We start from the raw sequence: 16,236 nt of genomic DNA on the forward strand, positions 1-16,236 counted from the left end.
ACACACACACACACACACACACACACACACACACACACACACACACACACACACACACACACACACACACACACACGCACGCACACGCGCGCACACACACACACACACACACACACACACACACACACACACACACACGATATACACGAACTGTTCCTGTGGGCCCTGTCACGCAGCCTGCAGAGGCGTTCCTAGTGTTACGCAGTGTCAGTGTGCAACCCTACGTCACACAGTGTACAGTCACAAGTTGTCGGAAAGTCCCGTGTTCTTTAAGTACCGCAGCAGCGCCTTCATAGCGGGTCGCGCTGATGTTCGCGTAGGCCAGTTTCCAAGGGTGTTGTTTTCTGTCATTGGGCGCTTGTCCAGTTTGTCTAGGGTGACTGAGAGGACTGCTCCTTGCGGGTTGTTGGCTGTTGGCCATTCCGATAAGAAAGGAGTACGCATTTGAAAATGCTACTAAACCCTACATGGACTAGAAGGGTGCAGTTACGTCGTGGAAGCTCGGGCGGAATACGGAACTGTAAATTAGGGTCCAGGGCATGAAGGCGTGCACTTGTGAACTCGGATTTATTCCATTGAGCGAATGTCAGGTAACGCGCAAGTACGGAAAGTTTTTTCGCGACGTCAGCTCTCGAAGGAGGAATGGCAACGCAGTTGACCTGTCATGGGCAGATCGAGCAGCTGCGTCTGCTCTATCATTGCCATGTATGCCACAGTGACTAGGCAACCACTGGTATATTCTGTCCTTCGCCAGCAATGCGATGGTGGACTTCTCTGATCTCTGCGACGAGCTGCTCATGTGATCCATGGCGCAGAGCTGAGAGTACACTCTGTAGGGCTGCCTTGGAATCAGAGAAGACTGACCATGCATGGGGTGGTTCTTCCTGAATGAAGCGAAGAGCCGCACGCAGGGCTACCACTTCAGCAGCTGTAGTTGATGATACCTACCTGTGACGTTTTTAGCTGTATTTTGACGGATCTTCTTGGTATCACCACAGCGGCAGCTAAACTTGCAGATGTGACTTGAGCCATGATGTAAACGTGTACGCGGCCACTGTGCACCTCATGTAAAAGTCCTAATGTGGCCTGCTTCAGGGCAAACGACGGCATGTTAGCTTTCTTCATGATTTCCCAAGTAACAAAGGACATAATAAAGAAACGACAAAGAATGAAACAGTCCAAGAGATCAGAGGATTCGCGGAATCATCAAAACTTATCGACCAGGAGAAAATAAAGGATATGCGAAAGTATAATCTAAGAAAGACCGAGGAAGCGGTAATAAATAGACGCAGCATGAAATCAGCGAGAAAAAAAAAAAACTTTGAATAGGACAAGCCAAGGTGTATGCACTGAAAGATATGCAGGGTAATGTCATCATCAGTTTCGAAGATATAGTAAAAGCAGCGGAAGAATTCTATACTGACTTGTACAGTACCCAGAACAGGCAGTATACTTATATTGAAAGTAGTAATGAACAGGTTACAGAGGCTCCTTCTATAACTTGCGATGAAGTGAGAAGGGCCTTAGAAGACATGAAACGAGGAAAGGCGGCAGGAGAAGATGGAATACCAGTCGATTGAATCAAAGATGGAGGAGATGTCATGCTTGAAAAGCTTGCGGCCCTTTATACGAGATGTCTCACGATTTCAAGGGTCCCAGAGAACTGGAAGAATGCCAACATTATACTAATCTACAAAAGGGAGACGTTAAAGAATTCAAAAATTATAGCCCCATTAGCTTACTTCCAGTATTGTATAAAATATTCACTAAGATAATTTCCAATTAAGGGCTACACTTGAGTTGAGTCAACCAAGAGGCTGGCTTCCGGAAGGGATACTGTACAGTGGATACTTTACAAGAAATGGGCAGAGTACAATCAGCTTTCATAGATTACGAAAAGGCTATTTGATTCAGTAGACGTGCCAGCAGTCATAGAGGCATTACAAATCAAGGGGTACAGGAGGCTTACGTAAATATCTTAGAAAATAACTAGAGATTTTACAGCTACCTTAATTCTCCACAAGAAAAATAGAAACATACTTATAAACAAAGAGGTAAGGCAAGAAGACACATGTCTCCAAACACTGCATGCTTGGAAGAAGTATTCAAGCTATTAAATTGGGAAGGCTTAGGAGTGAGGATCAACGGCCGATAACTCAACAACCTTCGGTTTGCGGATGACATTGTCGTGTTCAGCAAAACTGGGGACGAGTTACAACACATGATTGAGGACCTTAACAGAGAGAGTGCTAGAGCGGGGTTGAAAATTAGTATGCAGAAGACAAAGATAATGATCAACAGCCTGGCAAGGGAACAAGAGTTCAGGATTGCCAGTCAGCCTCTAGAGTCGGTGAAGGAATACGTTTACTTAGGTTAATTACTCACAGGGGACCCTGATCATGAGAAGGAAATTTCCAGAATAAAAATGGGTTGGAGTGCATATGGCAGACCTAGACCCTGACTAGAAGCTTACCACTATCATTGAAAAGAACGGGGTACAATCAATGCATGCTACCGGTGCTGTCATAAGGGGCAGAAACCTGGAGACTGACAAATAAGCTCGAGAGCAAGTTAAGGAGCGCGCAAAGAGCGATGGAACGAAGAATGTTAGACGCAACGTTAACAGAAAGGAAGAGAGCGGTTTGGATCAGAGAGCAAACGGGGATAACAGATATCCTAATTGACATTTAAAAACAAAAAGGAGCGGTGTACCATTAGGGTTACATAATGGGTGCCAAGAGAAGGGAAGCGCAGTCGAGGACGGCAGAAGACTATGGGTGGGGCGATGAAGTTAGGAATTTTGCAGGCGCTAGCTGAAATCGGTTGGCGCAGGACAGGGGTGATTGGACATCGCAGGGAGAGGCCTTCGTCCTGCAGTGGACATAAAATAGGCGGATGATGGTCATGAAACGTAATTCGCACTGTTCTGCTATAGGGCGGATAGCTTTTGATTGGAGGTGCTAAAAGCAATCCCACAAACTCCCTTACTGCTTAATTCCGTAAAGCCTCTGCCCGACAGGGAAATATTTGCAATCCTTCGGCTGCCCCTTCCGGATCAAATCACATTTACCGCTTATTTACACTTCTTGAGTGTTTGATTCATGTTGAAAAATACTTAACAACAACAACAATTTCTACGACGTTGTGCTGCTTAGCAAGAGGTCACGGATTTGACCACCGGCCGCATTCCGATGTGGAATGCAAAAACGTGAGGTCAACGCAATTTTATGTGGAAGGACACCCGATGGCGACAATGTCGAGTGCTCCACTACTACGGCATTCCCTTTCGGTAAGCCACACGTACGTATGGAGGTTAAAACCAATCGGACAGCAATAACGATAAAAAAAAAGAGTGGATGCTACGTCACATCACCTGCGGCTGCTTCCACGTTTCGCAAGCAGCCTAACGTTATCTCTTCCGTATCTGCCACTTGAGATATGACGTTACTGGCTCATATCTGTTTTGGGGGACTGGCCAAGAATAAGGTGGATAAAGAAAAATTAATACAGAAATCAAAGTTCACTTGCAAATTTTAGCAACGCTGAAAATTAAATGCCGCGAGATTGGCTAAACTGGATGCGACCAGCACGACAATAAAATCCAAGTGGAGGGCAATAAACAACAAGAAAGTAAAACTAACAAATTAAACGGATCAAATTATTCCCTAGCGGCCGCATTTTTAGTATTGTACTTGTTGCGATGTATCCGCTCATAAAAAAAACCCTGGCAAACATTCGCATGAGTGGTTTGACCGTGTTGGGCCCGCGAAACATTGTTCTCCGAGTTAGCCCAGTTATGTTACTTTAGCCACACCTTAGCTCACAGGGGTAAACTATGAATCGGTGCACGACTTGTACCTTTGTAGACACGTTGTCACACAGTACGCACACATCCATGACGCCCCCACCCCAGTAACAACATTCGAATTTCGCGCCTTATGCGCGTCCGTTGACGCGCAGTAACCAAAGAAACGTCAGTACATAGACTGCGGAGCCATTCGATGATATGGTTTGATTGCCCAGTCGATTGTTCAATGTCCCACTTGATTCTTGTCTCTTCGCAGGAACCCGAAAAGGCGACGAAAAAGGAAAAATTGGACGACTGACCATGAAAACGCCGGTACACTCATACGCGACCAGATATACTCGTATCCCTGACGTCACTGCACGCTCGGCTTGGTGACGCACGTGAGATCCACAGAGACCGGCGGTTTGCCCGTCTGATTGGTCCGTTATGAGTAAGATTTTTTCTGCAATTAATAAATATTATCGCTATTAAAGAAAAAATACAAACATATTTAAAGTCCTAATTTACAGAGACACAATTGTTTTATTTAATTTAAGAATCACAGTTCCGGACCAAAAGAGCACGTCCGATAAAAGTGGCAAGCCCTCCTCCGCCAACTCCTTTGCTCCGGTGCCACCCTAGCACGCAGGCCTAAGGACTTAGCAGTAAGCATGTCTTTCGATCCCATTTCATTCGCAAAGGATTTCGTCGCCGGTGGCGTCGCCGCGGCCATCTCCAAGACTGCCGTCGCGCCCATCGAGCGAGTCAAGCTTCTGCTGCAGGTGCAACATGCCTCCCAACAAATCACCGAAGCCCAGCGATACAAAGGTGAGCCGGAACCGGTGAATTTCCGAACGCCCGACACCGTAGCACTGACCTACAAAATGTAGGGGTGGGGGAGGAGGGGAAACCCGGCGCGGCCGCCATCTTGAATCGCACGCGCAAGCCACATTGGACTAGGCTTTTTTCTTTCTGTCTGTAGGCCGGCAATGCAGCCTGCATGTATTAACTGCGGCGGTTACTTATAGTTGACCATTTGTGATATAAAGTGCCCAGTGTACTTGGCGTGTTTCGTCTTATGTCGACATTGAAAGTGACTGGTGTCGCCGGTTGAACGAATGAATGACCTTTGCCGGTGACCGGTAGATTCACCTCGCTATAAACTTTACTGGCAGCGAATTAATTTTCCTAAGAAGCTTTAGTGGCGACGCTTACAAAATTACAGCATTTTGAAAGCGTTTTAGGTGTCTACCTGCCTTTTTTCTTTTTGTGCTATAGCGTGGTCGACGCAGAGACCCCTTGTATCTCGTTACGCAGAGCCTTTTTCCTCGTGACTACGTAGGCTTGACTGGCGCGCCAGTATTCCGTTCTGTGATGTAGAGCGTAGCCAAATTAGTCATATAAATCCCACTCGCTAAATGCCGCCATGTCTGGCCTTTGACCTTGGGCTGTTCAAGCCGTGTCATAATAAGCTTTGTGACTGCGGGGTTTTTTTTTTCTGAACAGCGAAGTCCGCGTTGACGGATGTCGATCTCATCGGCCTTAGCTGGGTTTTCTGGTGATAGAAGCCGCTCGTTGCGTTTAGATTTCCTCCATTTTGCATTGCTGCATCTGTACTCGCCGGGCGATTGAACGGTTCAACGCTGCTACTCGCTGTGTTTGACGTAAGCTGCTTGTAGCTTTCTCGGCAAACCGTCGTGTAGTTTCCTAGGTGCCGTTTCTGCACCCACCGTTTTCTTGAGCCTGCGTTGTTACTGAACTCTTCGCACAGTTACAAACTCGAGGCACCAGTTTTGCTTCGGTGCAGTCTGATGGTCGCGACTACAGTTGTGTGTGGACTGGCGTGGAAGTTGATGGCATAAGTTCGCACGCATTTTAGTTACAATGAACTCTCACTTCAGCGAACTTCAGGGGAGCCAAGGAAATGGTTTGCGTATCTGAAAGTCAACTAAACTGAATATTCACTAGAATATGCAACAGCATAGGGCACAGTAGACTGGTCAAGTGAAATATTTGTGGAGTTATTAGCAGCATCAGTGTATACGAGGTCTGTAACAGTTAACGTTGCTGCCTCTCATTTAGAAAAATAATTGCTATTTGCACTGATGCTCTTAAAGTGCAACAAGTGACACAGCTGTCCAGATAGTGTTATTGTGCACTCCTGGTACAGCTTGTTGCCGAGATGCGAAGTCTCGCAACTTTACAAGGCATCCTACAGCCTTGGCAAGAGACAGTACTTGCCTCTGCCGTTGCATCTTCCTTGCCGCACTCTTCTTCAGCAAGAACGCTGGAAAGTTTCCAGATCTAATAGTTCAGCACAGGTAACGAGCTCACGGTCACTGCACATAGTCTTCAAACAAAATGTTACTGTCAACATCCATTGGCTGACCCATCCCAGAGTCCACATCCCCGGGTCGATCACCTCATCGCGCTGTTCTTGCTCTTTCACCGCACAGGGGAAAGGCCAGGTTTTTATGCTGGCATTTTCTGATTGTAGCTGGTGTTACTGCCCACCAGGAGCCTCAAGTTCATTCAACTGAAGTATTTGCTATGCATAATTTCGTCTAACTGAAATATTTTTGCATAGAATGCATAGGAAAACCGCCGGGGATTTTCTGAAAGCATGTTGTTCTGAAATATTTGTTAAACTGAGGTTCGTACAATTGATTTTGCTGTATCGGCTGTCGCAGCCAACTGTTCTTTTGACGTTGCTTTGCTCAAGTCAACTTGCATACATGTGCGAAAGTTGCCTGCAATTGCAAAAAAAAAAGAGAGATAGGGGGGGGGAGAAAGCTTGCAGTGTTTGCAACAGTTCCCTTCACAAAAATAATAGGAAACTCTAGATCGTTCAGCTACCTTAGAACGGCCAGTACGTGAATTTCTGGTTTAGTTTATTACAGTTTGTTTTCACTGTAGCAAATTTCGAAGTGATCCTACTTTTATAAATACTGAGTGCAATAAGGTGGCATGCATGCATAGTTGCAAACTTTTCTTAATGCCATATTTTGTTCAAAGATCTTATTGAATTTGCAAAGCCATTAGAAGGCAGGAAAAACTTAAGTAAAACCCTGTACTAACCATTTTTCCCATTCTCTATGAACTGCCATCCTTGCAGCTGTTGTAGACAGTAGAGCCTGTTTGCACAAGTACTTTCTTGTACAATGTAGGTAACGTGCTTGCAACGATAATTAAGAGTACCCCAATATCTTACATATTTGGTCACTTTTTAGGTGTACATGAAACCAGTGCTAGATTCTTTATGGGCACATTGCCTGCCTTTTAATTCTTGCATTTAAACACACAAGGGCATTAAACCGATGGCTGAAGCAACTCGTGCAGTGCTATTTTGTTTGTGTGGTAACCTTTTGTTGAGTGTGCTGGTTTTATATTTGTGCTTCTGGCCTTGCCGAGGTCTGTGAGCAGTAAACTGATGTTGCAAACATTTTTTCTTTTTCAGGCATGATCGACTGCTTCGTCCGCATCCCCAAAGAGCAGGGCTTCCTCAGCTTCTGGCGTGGCAACTTGGCCAACGTGATCAGATACTTCCCCACCCAGGCACTCAACTTTGCCTTCAAGGACAAGTACAAGCAGATCTTCCTCGGGGGCGTCGACAAGAAGACCCAGTTCTGGCGTTACTTCGCCGGCAACCTAGCCTCCGGAGGTGCGGCTGGTGCCACATCCCTGTGCTTTGTCTACCCACTGGACTTTGCCCGAACCCGCCTGGCTGCCGACATTGGCAAGGGTGCCGGACAGAGGGAATTCAGTGGGCTTGGCAACTGCCTCGCCAAGATCTTCAAATCCGATGGCCTTGCAGGTCTGTACCGTGGCTTCAACGTGTCTGTCCAGGGCATCATCATCTATCGGGCGGCCTACTTTGGCTTCTTCGACACCGCCAAGGGCATGCTTCCGGACCCTAAGAACACTCCCATCGTCATATCGTGGCTCATTGCACAGACTGTGACCACAGTGGCAGGCATCATGTCGTATCCATTCGACACTGTCCGGAGGCGGATGATGATGCAGAGTGGCCGGGCAAAGGGCGACCTAATGTACAAGAACACCATTCACTGCTGGGGCAAGATCTACAAGACGGAAGGGGGTGCTGCTTTCTTCAAGGGAGCCTTTTCCAACGTAATCCGAGGCACCGGAGGTGCACTTGTGCTGGTCCTGTACGACGAAATCAAGGCCTTCATCTTCTAGGGACCTTGCACTGTGCATAAAAAAAAGAAAAAGTTGGACTCCTGAGAGCAAACAAAGTGGTAACACAAGCTTTGCTGAGGCTTCAATGCCTGCCTCCCCCACAGACTACTTGGTGATGCAGTTTGTTCGTGCCTCCTGGCTTTTTTTTTTTTTTCGTTATTGAGTTGGGTCTTTGTTGAATTTTTATAGCCTCCACTGTTCTGCCTTGTGGTATCTCTTTGTGGAAGTAGACTCTGCAGGAATTAAGAATATCATTAGCCTCCTTCACCGATTGGCACTTAACTTAACCGAAGAACACACATTCCACACGCCTGCTGCTAATTCATTGGGGAACACGGGGAACTTATTGTTGCGGAGTTCTGCGGGGGGAGGGGTGCTGTTGCTGAGCAGTTTTTGAAGCTAGAACAATAAAGGTGTAGAAAAAAATTGAATCTCTTGTTTCTGCTGCCTTTAATAGCTGCTGTGTTGCTGTGGCTTCCTATCGCTGTTGCAACACCTCCAGCAGACTAGTGCATGTTCTGGTTGGTTCTGTGACCCCTACTCACAGGTGCATATACTGTGAGGCATGTGTGCATTGAACAAACTACTGTTAACCTGTGAACTTCACCTTGCCACTACCCTCCTTGCTCTCCACATACTTTTCTGTCCCCCCCAGTCTTCATCCATTCTGTCCTTGTCTATACCGAGTCACCATCTGCTGTGTCCAGTGACAAAACCCACAAAAGTCTACTCGACTAGTTCTTTTGTACAAAGGGGCTGGAATACCACAGGCCACTTGTGTTTTGCAAGAACCTGTGTGAGGGGGGAAAAAGACCTTTTCATACAGAACTGCATTAAGGTGATAAATGTGCATGACTTTTGGGACATTACCCAAACATTGCACCACAAGGAGGTTCTGGGCCCAGATTTAGGTCTTTCTCCAGTTCTTGACGATTCATAAAGGTTAGTATTTTGGCCTTTGTGCCTTTAGTACAAATGTGAATAATGCCCACCATAAGGACGTGTAAACTCTCAAAAGAGAATTTAAATAAGGTGTGCCTCACAGGTATGCCTGTGAGATAAACCTCTCCTTTACTTGGCCAACAAGGTACCACATCGAATTGACTTGCATATGACAGAAGCGCAGGAAGAGAACTCTGCCAAAAACAAAAGCGAATGTGTAAATTAAAGATTTCTAGTAGCGTTTTTTTTTTATTTAGCTCTGGATGAATTATAGAGAAATATATGTATATATTTGAGGAACAATCGCAGTTCTTTTGCATCCCTCCTTTACTACTATACCAATTTAGGTGCCAAAACCGTCTCGTGTTATTTGGGAAGTTGCATAATGATGCGTGGTCACCAGTCCCATACAACCGCGTGGAGCGCAGGACGCTGCAGTTCTAGATGTACTGCGCCTACATAAAACATAAAACGCTTACATTAGCACAGCAGAGAAGTGGCTACGTCAGGCGGCTCGGCTGATAACTGTAGAAGCGTCGTTCAAAACACGAAATTATTCTCCATTTCCTTATTAAGTAAAAAGATGTTGAGCCATAAATATTTTTACAAACAGTTGAATTTGTTCATTTTTGCTTTTCCTTCCTGTTTGGCTGTTGCCTTGGTTCTTTCCCTGAGTAGATTGCTCAATTTCTGAACTCCTTGTGACTCTTGTTTCCGGTTACCAATATTGCGCGAAAAATGCTGTACAATTTGGGAAAAGCCGGACGAGGTAATGGGTTACAGTCGTACTGCTTATGGGTTTAACAGTTATTGCAGGGTCTGATGATAGAGCCTGTTTCGCATTATTTTATTTTGCGCCTCCTCTAACCCATATCGCGGGTATATAGTTCCGAGGATCATTATTTCCTCGAGCCGTCACTGGAGGGAATAATGAATCAAAAAGGAAAGTTAGACGCAACTGGCATTTTCTCTGGCCACAACTCGTTCCATAAGCATACAGACCAGCTGACTACTAACCAAATCCCTTTCCTGTTCCATGGATCAGTCTAAACAAAGAAGGTTGAACTAACGAAGCAACAGCGATGCACGTGACCGTTGAATAGAGGGTGACAACTGAACTCATCTCGAGTTAATTGCGCGGGCACCGAATCGATGAGAAAACTGGCCTTCGCAGCCCAGGAGATGCTGATAACTGCCGCCATCTAAAAAGAGTGAAAAAATTGACAACCATTCCACCCTATGAAGATGGAATGGCAGTGAGCAGTCAAAGCTCTCAAACAAAAAGCAAACTGCTTCAACTCCGCCACGGGTCGGCCCGAAGATAGGGCAATGCCAGGCCGACCCGTGGCGGAGGTGAAGCAGGCGTTAAACACTCCCCATACGTGGGCCGACCCCGACGGTAGTGCAATGCCAGGCCGACCTGCGGCAGAGGTGAAGCAGGCGTTAAGCACACCCCATACGTGGGTGGTGGTGATAAACTTTATTTCTGCTATTTACAGGAGAGGTGTGAGCTGTGCCCTAAGGGCCCAGCCCTTACAAAGTCTAGGGGGGGGGGGTGTCCCTAGTCCAGGACCCCCGTGGCTTCTGCAACGGCTTTGGCTCGGGCCAACAGGGCACGTTGGTCCTGGAGGGTTGAGCAGCCAAGCCAGACGGCCTCCCACTCCTCTCGGGTAAGGTGGGGGTTCGGGGGGAAAGCAGGGTTGGAGGGGCATGCCCACAGCATGTGGTATGTGTCCGCAAACACCTGCGCACCTCCCCACAGTGTGGGCACTCACCCGAAAATGCCTGGTTGAAGTGTTTCAGCACCGCCGGGAACAGTACTGTGTTCGTGTAGAGACGGAGAAGCCAGCATTCCTCCGACTTTTTGAGGCCTTTGCAAGGGGGCAAGTATCGGCCGTGATTTAGCTGATACAGCTGTGCGATTTCTTTAAAGGTGATTGCCGGTTTGAATTCCGGGACCTCGTCGACGGGTGATAGAGGCGACGTCCGGAAATTAAGCGCGCTGGCTGTAGCGTTGGCTACTTCCCGTCTATTCCATGAAGAGCTGGAGCCCAAATAATGGAGCGCCGGGGTTGGAATCCCTGGTTCTCTCATTTCTTAAGGATTTGGAAGGCACGATATGGGATTTGGCCTTGTTCTATATTGCGGCAAGCACTCCTCGAATCAGTAATGATGACTCGAGATGTTGGATCTGCGGCAGCAAGCGCGATAGCCACCTCTTCCGCGTGAGTAATATTGGGCGCCCGGAAGGTAAGGCCGTTAATGGGTGTGTTTTGATGGACGACTGCTGCCGTAAACCGACCCCCGTGGTGAGGGCCGGCAACGTCCGTGCAGAATATTCCTGGGCGATCTCCATATGTTCTGGTGATCCTTGTAGCGCACACTTGGCGGCGGCCCTCGTGAGTCTCTCGTGGGACGTTATTAGGGAGAGGGTTTACCTGTAAGGGGAGACGCCAAGCGTCTGGCAGGGACACTCTAGGTTCTGTGTGGGTTATATATCGGATGTGCAAGTGGGACAAGAGGCGGCTTCCTGCTAGTGTTTTGCTCAACCGCAAGAATTGATTGTTAAGATGAGCCTCACGTAGTTCCCCAAAACTATTAGTCATCCCCAGTTCAAGGAGACGTATGTTGGATGTAGCAATGGGGAGATCGAGGGCTCTCTTATAGATTTTGCGTAAAATCACCTCAAGGGCGTTTTCATCACATTTGCGTAGGTGGATGTAGGGCATCGAGTAGAGTATTCGGCTGGTTACAAATGCATTCGCTAGTCACAAAGCGTCTTTGCATCGCAAGCCCCCCTTTTTATTGGATACCCTGCGGATCATACGACCCACTTGGTCCCCCACCTTACGGAGCTTTTGAAGAGTGGTATCAATTTTGCGGTTCCTATGTATGGAAAGGCCCAAAACTCGGATCTCGTCGCATTCCGGGATGGGGCCTGTACATAGGGATAGGTGGAGTTTAGTGGTGCACTTAGGGTTGGGTCGCAAGTGCACAAATTCCGATTTGGTCGGGGAGCATTCCAGGCCGCATCGACGGGCATATTCGTCCACAATAGCCATCGCATGCTGCAGGTTGGCCTTGATTGCTCCAACCGATCCGCGAGTAGCCCACAATGTGATGCCATCGGCGTACAGAGCATGCTGCACGCCTGGGACCTCACCCAGTAGGGCAGGGAGCTTCATCATGGCCAGATTTAAAAGGAGAGGTGAGAGTACCGCTCCCTGCGGGGTACCTCGCGTACCGAGCTGGTACAGGCCATGTTCCGTGTCCTGTTTCCGGATAAAGGTTTGGCAGTCTGTGAGGAATTGTTTAATGTAGTTGAAAGTGTTGAATCCACAGTCTACCTGGGATAAGTCGGTTAGGATGATTTCGTGCGTGACGTTATCGAAGGCACCCTTTAGGTCTAGCGCAAGGACTACCTTACTGTCACTAGGGTGTTCGACTGGCTCAAAAATCTCATTATGAAGTTGTAGTAAGACATCCTGCGCGGACCTGTGTGGGCGGAAGCCATACATGGTGTCTGCAAAGATGTGTTGGGTTTCTAGATGGGTGGACAATCTATACCGTACCATAGACTCCATCAGCTTCACATCCCAAAGATTTCGAAGGGCGCATTGCAGGTTCCCGAGCCCACTAAGGTTAGCGCCATTGAGCTTGGATCCTTTCTGCACTATCACCAGGATCGGCCCACATGATTATTTTTTCTGTTGATGGACACTGAAAAAACTACGGAAGGTTAGTCATATAAGCTTTTGCTGTAAAATGCAGCAAAATGTTGACCGCCGAATAGATTGATTTGTCAGCACTTTAGGAATGTGTGAGGAGTGGTGGCGTGAGGGGGAGGGGAGTAGCCGCTTAATTCGGGTCGGTGCGACCAACGCACAGATGGAGCGAGAGCCATCGGCCTCGGGCGCAACGGTGCGCGTCCTGTTACGTTGGCTGCACCAGTGCATCGAACTATAGACGTTGCTCTCGCCAATGTGACGTACGTAGTGTGTGTGTGCACGCGCTCACGCCACGTCGGACTATACAGGCGCCTTTACAAATGCAGGTGAACGCGAAACTGAGTTAGTTTCGGAATTGTTTGCCTTATGATATCTGGCAATAATTCAAGCATGTACTTTTCAGCTGCCAACGCCTGCTTACACAATACTGTTGGCAGTTGTTTATTACTTAATTGTGGCTTAACTGGCTGCTGAACTTAACACGAGGTATAGTCGGCAGTGCAATATGCATGAAGCAGAGATGCCGCCTACCTATAATAAAGTCAAAGCCTGCATGCGGCCCGTTGCGATGGCCAACTGGCCTAGATTTTTTGCAACGAGCTCTTCAAGCAGTCAGGCGCTCACCAATGCCGCTTGTGCGACCTAAAAAAAAAAAAAGCAAGCCGACTTGCTTGCTATTGATAAGATAATGCAACATGTCTACAACTCGAGAGACATGGCCCATTCGTTTTGCTCTGCACTTTGTGAACTAGCTCACCACTTCAGTGCCCTTCTTGCTCGTGCAGAAATGGCACAGCCCCGCCTGCGCGAGCATACCATTTTTCTTTCTCTATGAGCGCACCTCTCTGATGGAATGCACGTAACTATATTTTATAGATCGGTGAACCACAAAGCGCTCACTGCATGGAAAGAATGATGCAGTGCACGTGCTCTTGTGCTGAACCGTGGCCTCCGAGATTGCACGCACTCGCAGCTTTTGCTCCAGCCGGCATGCCCCTCAACAACGACAACAAAAAAGAATGAGAAAAAGAAATGCGCCAAGTAGCGGCAGCGTTTGACAGGGCCTTTGGTTGCTCGGAACAGACGCTGAATCGACGCAGCCTCCGCGTGCCACGCAATTTCGCGTTTCTCCAAACGCGGGAGGGAAATGCGCCGCGAAATAAAGTGCTGTGCTTAATAATTACGGCGCTTGTTTTTTCCTCTCCAGCCTAAACTACCGTAAATTAAAACGCGGGACTCTTTTCAGAAGCGCTCTTACTTGAGCGCGCTTTGCCTCCGTAGCTTTCCCTCCACAGCCACAGAAAGTTGTCCGCGAGTATAACTAAATGAACAAGCATGGTGTCACGCGCGCACAAACCAACATGAACACATTCTCACTCGATGAACGCGCTGTCAAAACGCTGCAGTGAGGAAGCGCGGCAGCAGCAGCGAGCGGATGAACCTTCGTGCAGCCGCTCGCATCAACGCGAACTACGTCCTGAAAACACAGCGCAGCGCGGACTCTGTACCCGTCGCAGATGGCTTTCAAGCTACGGCGGCCCAGCCACCCGGAGTAGAACGCCCCCTACCCCCGACGCCTTGTGCGCGACGGAAGGCGGCAAGCTTCCTCCCCGCTTTCCGCCGTTGCGTGCGCTAAACTGAGCCGCGATCGCCGGCTCACGCTCTCACTCACACATACGGCGACGATTTTATCGCCCTTGGACTTAATACGGAACCTCACGGCAACGTCGACGGCAGAAATGCGCCTAGAGTCTCGATATAATTGCTATTGCAATTACAACTTTTCTTAGAAGTAAATGAAATTAACTAAAAGGTATGGGGTTTTACGTGCCAAAACCAGTTTCCGATTACGAGGCACAACGTAGTGGTGGACTCCAGAACTTTTTACCCAAATGTAAGTACACGGGTGTTTTCGCCCCTATCGAAATGCGGCCGTCGTGGCCGAGATTTGATCCTGCGACCTCGTGCTCAGCAACCAAACACCATAGCCATTGAGCACCACAGCGGGCAAAAATAAATAAAACAACAATGCCGTATGCAGACACGGACATTTTGTTTGGTGCAACTAACATCTCAATCATTCTGTTCATAACTGTGATGTGCCTGCTTGAGTGGCATCTGTATTACACTAATAAATGAGTAAATAATTGCATAATTTACCATTGCATGCTTCGTGCACAATGTGCCTCTCCATCCACACTGGAAACTACAGCACACAGCACCAAAAGCTTTATTACGAAAGCTTTATTAAAGGTCTCTGCGCCTTAGCTCAAAAATTTAATGTATTTGCACTTTCAGCGACATCACCTGGAATATTTACCTTTGAACTTGCGCACTTTGTCCTACAAGTTTGTTCACTAACAAAGCCAACACTAGATACAAAAGGTCAATGAAAGGGGCTAGTTGGCAGCTGACCATATGTCTCATGACAAACTCTTGCACACATATTCCCCTTCTACCTACCTACATGATTGTTGTAGTTTATGTATGCAGAAAAAATCACTTGAGAATAGGCATCAGCACGCGCTTTGCCTTCTCGTACACCTCCAGCCATAATTTCCGAAGAAGCATCATATAGCAGTGCAAAATCATAATTTTGGAGTTTTACGTGCCAAAACCACGATCCGATTACGAGGCATGCTGTAGTGGGAGACTCCGGATTAATTTTGTCCACCCGGGGTTCTTCAACGTGACCCTAAATTTAAGTACACGGGTGTGTTTGCAAATGCGACCGCCGTGGCCGGCATTTGGTACCGCGAACTCCTGCTTAGCAGCAGTGCAAAATCCAGTTTTTCTCACTTCATCAAAGCTGTAGCAACAGTACCGGAGTGTGTGAAAGCCTCCTCGATGCATAAAAAGCCCTTGGGTGCGCAGGAACTGGCCATGCTCTCTTTGTGAAAATGGGACAACCAGAGCAAAGCCTGCCGCCTGGGCAAATATCGGGGCCCACGGTTGAACCAATGAAACAAATAGTGAAATGAAGCGTACCCTGAACTCAATAATCAATACTGCTTCGTATTATTTTCTGGCACCAAAAAAAAGAAAAAAAAAACCCAATACAGCTATGCTGTTTTTTTTTGCCAACCAATATGTTGCTGTTGGGTGCTAGTTGGAATCGGTTGGCACAGGACAGGGGTAATAGGAGATAGCGGGAAGAGGCCTTCGTTCTGCAGCGGACATAAAATAGGCTGATGATGACGATGTTGCCAAAAAAACATGGCATTTTGGCACCGAAGTTTAGAACATCACCAAACTGTGATCATATGATACATTTTACGGCTGCTAGATCGCCGCTCAACGAGAAAAGGTGCAAGGCGTGCACAATGAAGAAGAGTGGCCGCCTGGCACAGCAGCTTTCCTGCAGTACTAGGCCACCCACGTCACGTGAACACACCATTGTGCACTCGGTTTCCTATTCTGGTACTAGTTTATCGCCTCAAAGGTTGTTGAAATTTGCACTTACAGCTGTAACCACCAACTCTATTGCAGTAAGCATCTTCACCTGCATGCATTGTGCAATTGGAAGCGTTCTTAAGGCTTTTAATAGGCGATAACCCAAATGCGCCACCATTCCCAGCA

General features: G+C 47.6%; 2 protein-coding genes across 2 annotated transcripts in view; both read left to right on the top strand.

The window, feature by feature from the left end:
* Positions 1 to 4,249, top strand: part of LOC135920586 (uncharacterized) — a 63,278-nt gene extending 59,029 nt beyond the window's left edge. The window contains exon 4 of the mRNA XM_070536208.1: positions 4,065 to 4,249. Coding sequence (XP_070392309.1) covers positions 4,065 to 4,106 — 42 coding nt within the window. The 3' untranslated portion in view covers positions 4,107 to 4,249. The remainder of the gene's footprint in view (positions 1 to 4,064) is intronic.
* Positions 4,250 to 4,388: 139 nt separating this feature from the next.
* LOC135920579 (ADP/ATP translocase 1-like) lies at positions 4,389 to 8,418 on the top strand. The gene is made up of 2 exons (XM_065454903.2): positions 4,389 to 4,615; positions 7,245 to 8,418. The coding sequence occupies exons 1-2, from the start codon at positions 4,459 to 4,461 to the stop codon at positions 7,985 to 7,987; spliced, it is 900 nt and encodes a 299-aa protein (XP_065310975.1). The 5' UTR covers positions 4,389 to 4,458; the 3' UTR covers positions 7,988 to 8,418.
* Positions 8,419 to 16,236: the final 7,818 nt, after the last annotated feature.

Source organism: Dermacentor albipictus, chromosome 3, assembly GCF_038994185.2.
Source record: "Dermacentor albipictus isolate Rhodes 1998 colony chromosome 3, USDA_Dalb.pri_finalv2, whole genome shotgun sequence".
Taxonomy (NCBI): domain Eukaryota; kingdom Metazoa; phylum Arthropoda; class Arachnida; order Ixodida; family Ixodidae; genus Dermacentor; species Dermacentor albipictus.

What these genes read in the sequence shown, in the direction of transcription:
- LOC135920579 (XM_065454903.2), top strand. Translation starts at nt 4,459, where the DNA reads ATGTCTTTCGATCCCATTTCATTCGCAAAGGATTTCGTCGCCGGTGGC. An exon ending in CGAAGCCCAGCGATACAAAG is followed by an intron (nt 4,616 to 7,244) that starts GTGAGCCGGAAC and finishes TTTCTTTTTCAG; the next exon opens with GCATGATCGACTGCTTCGTC.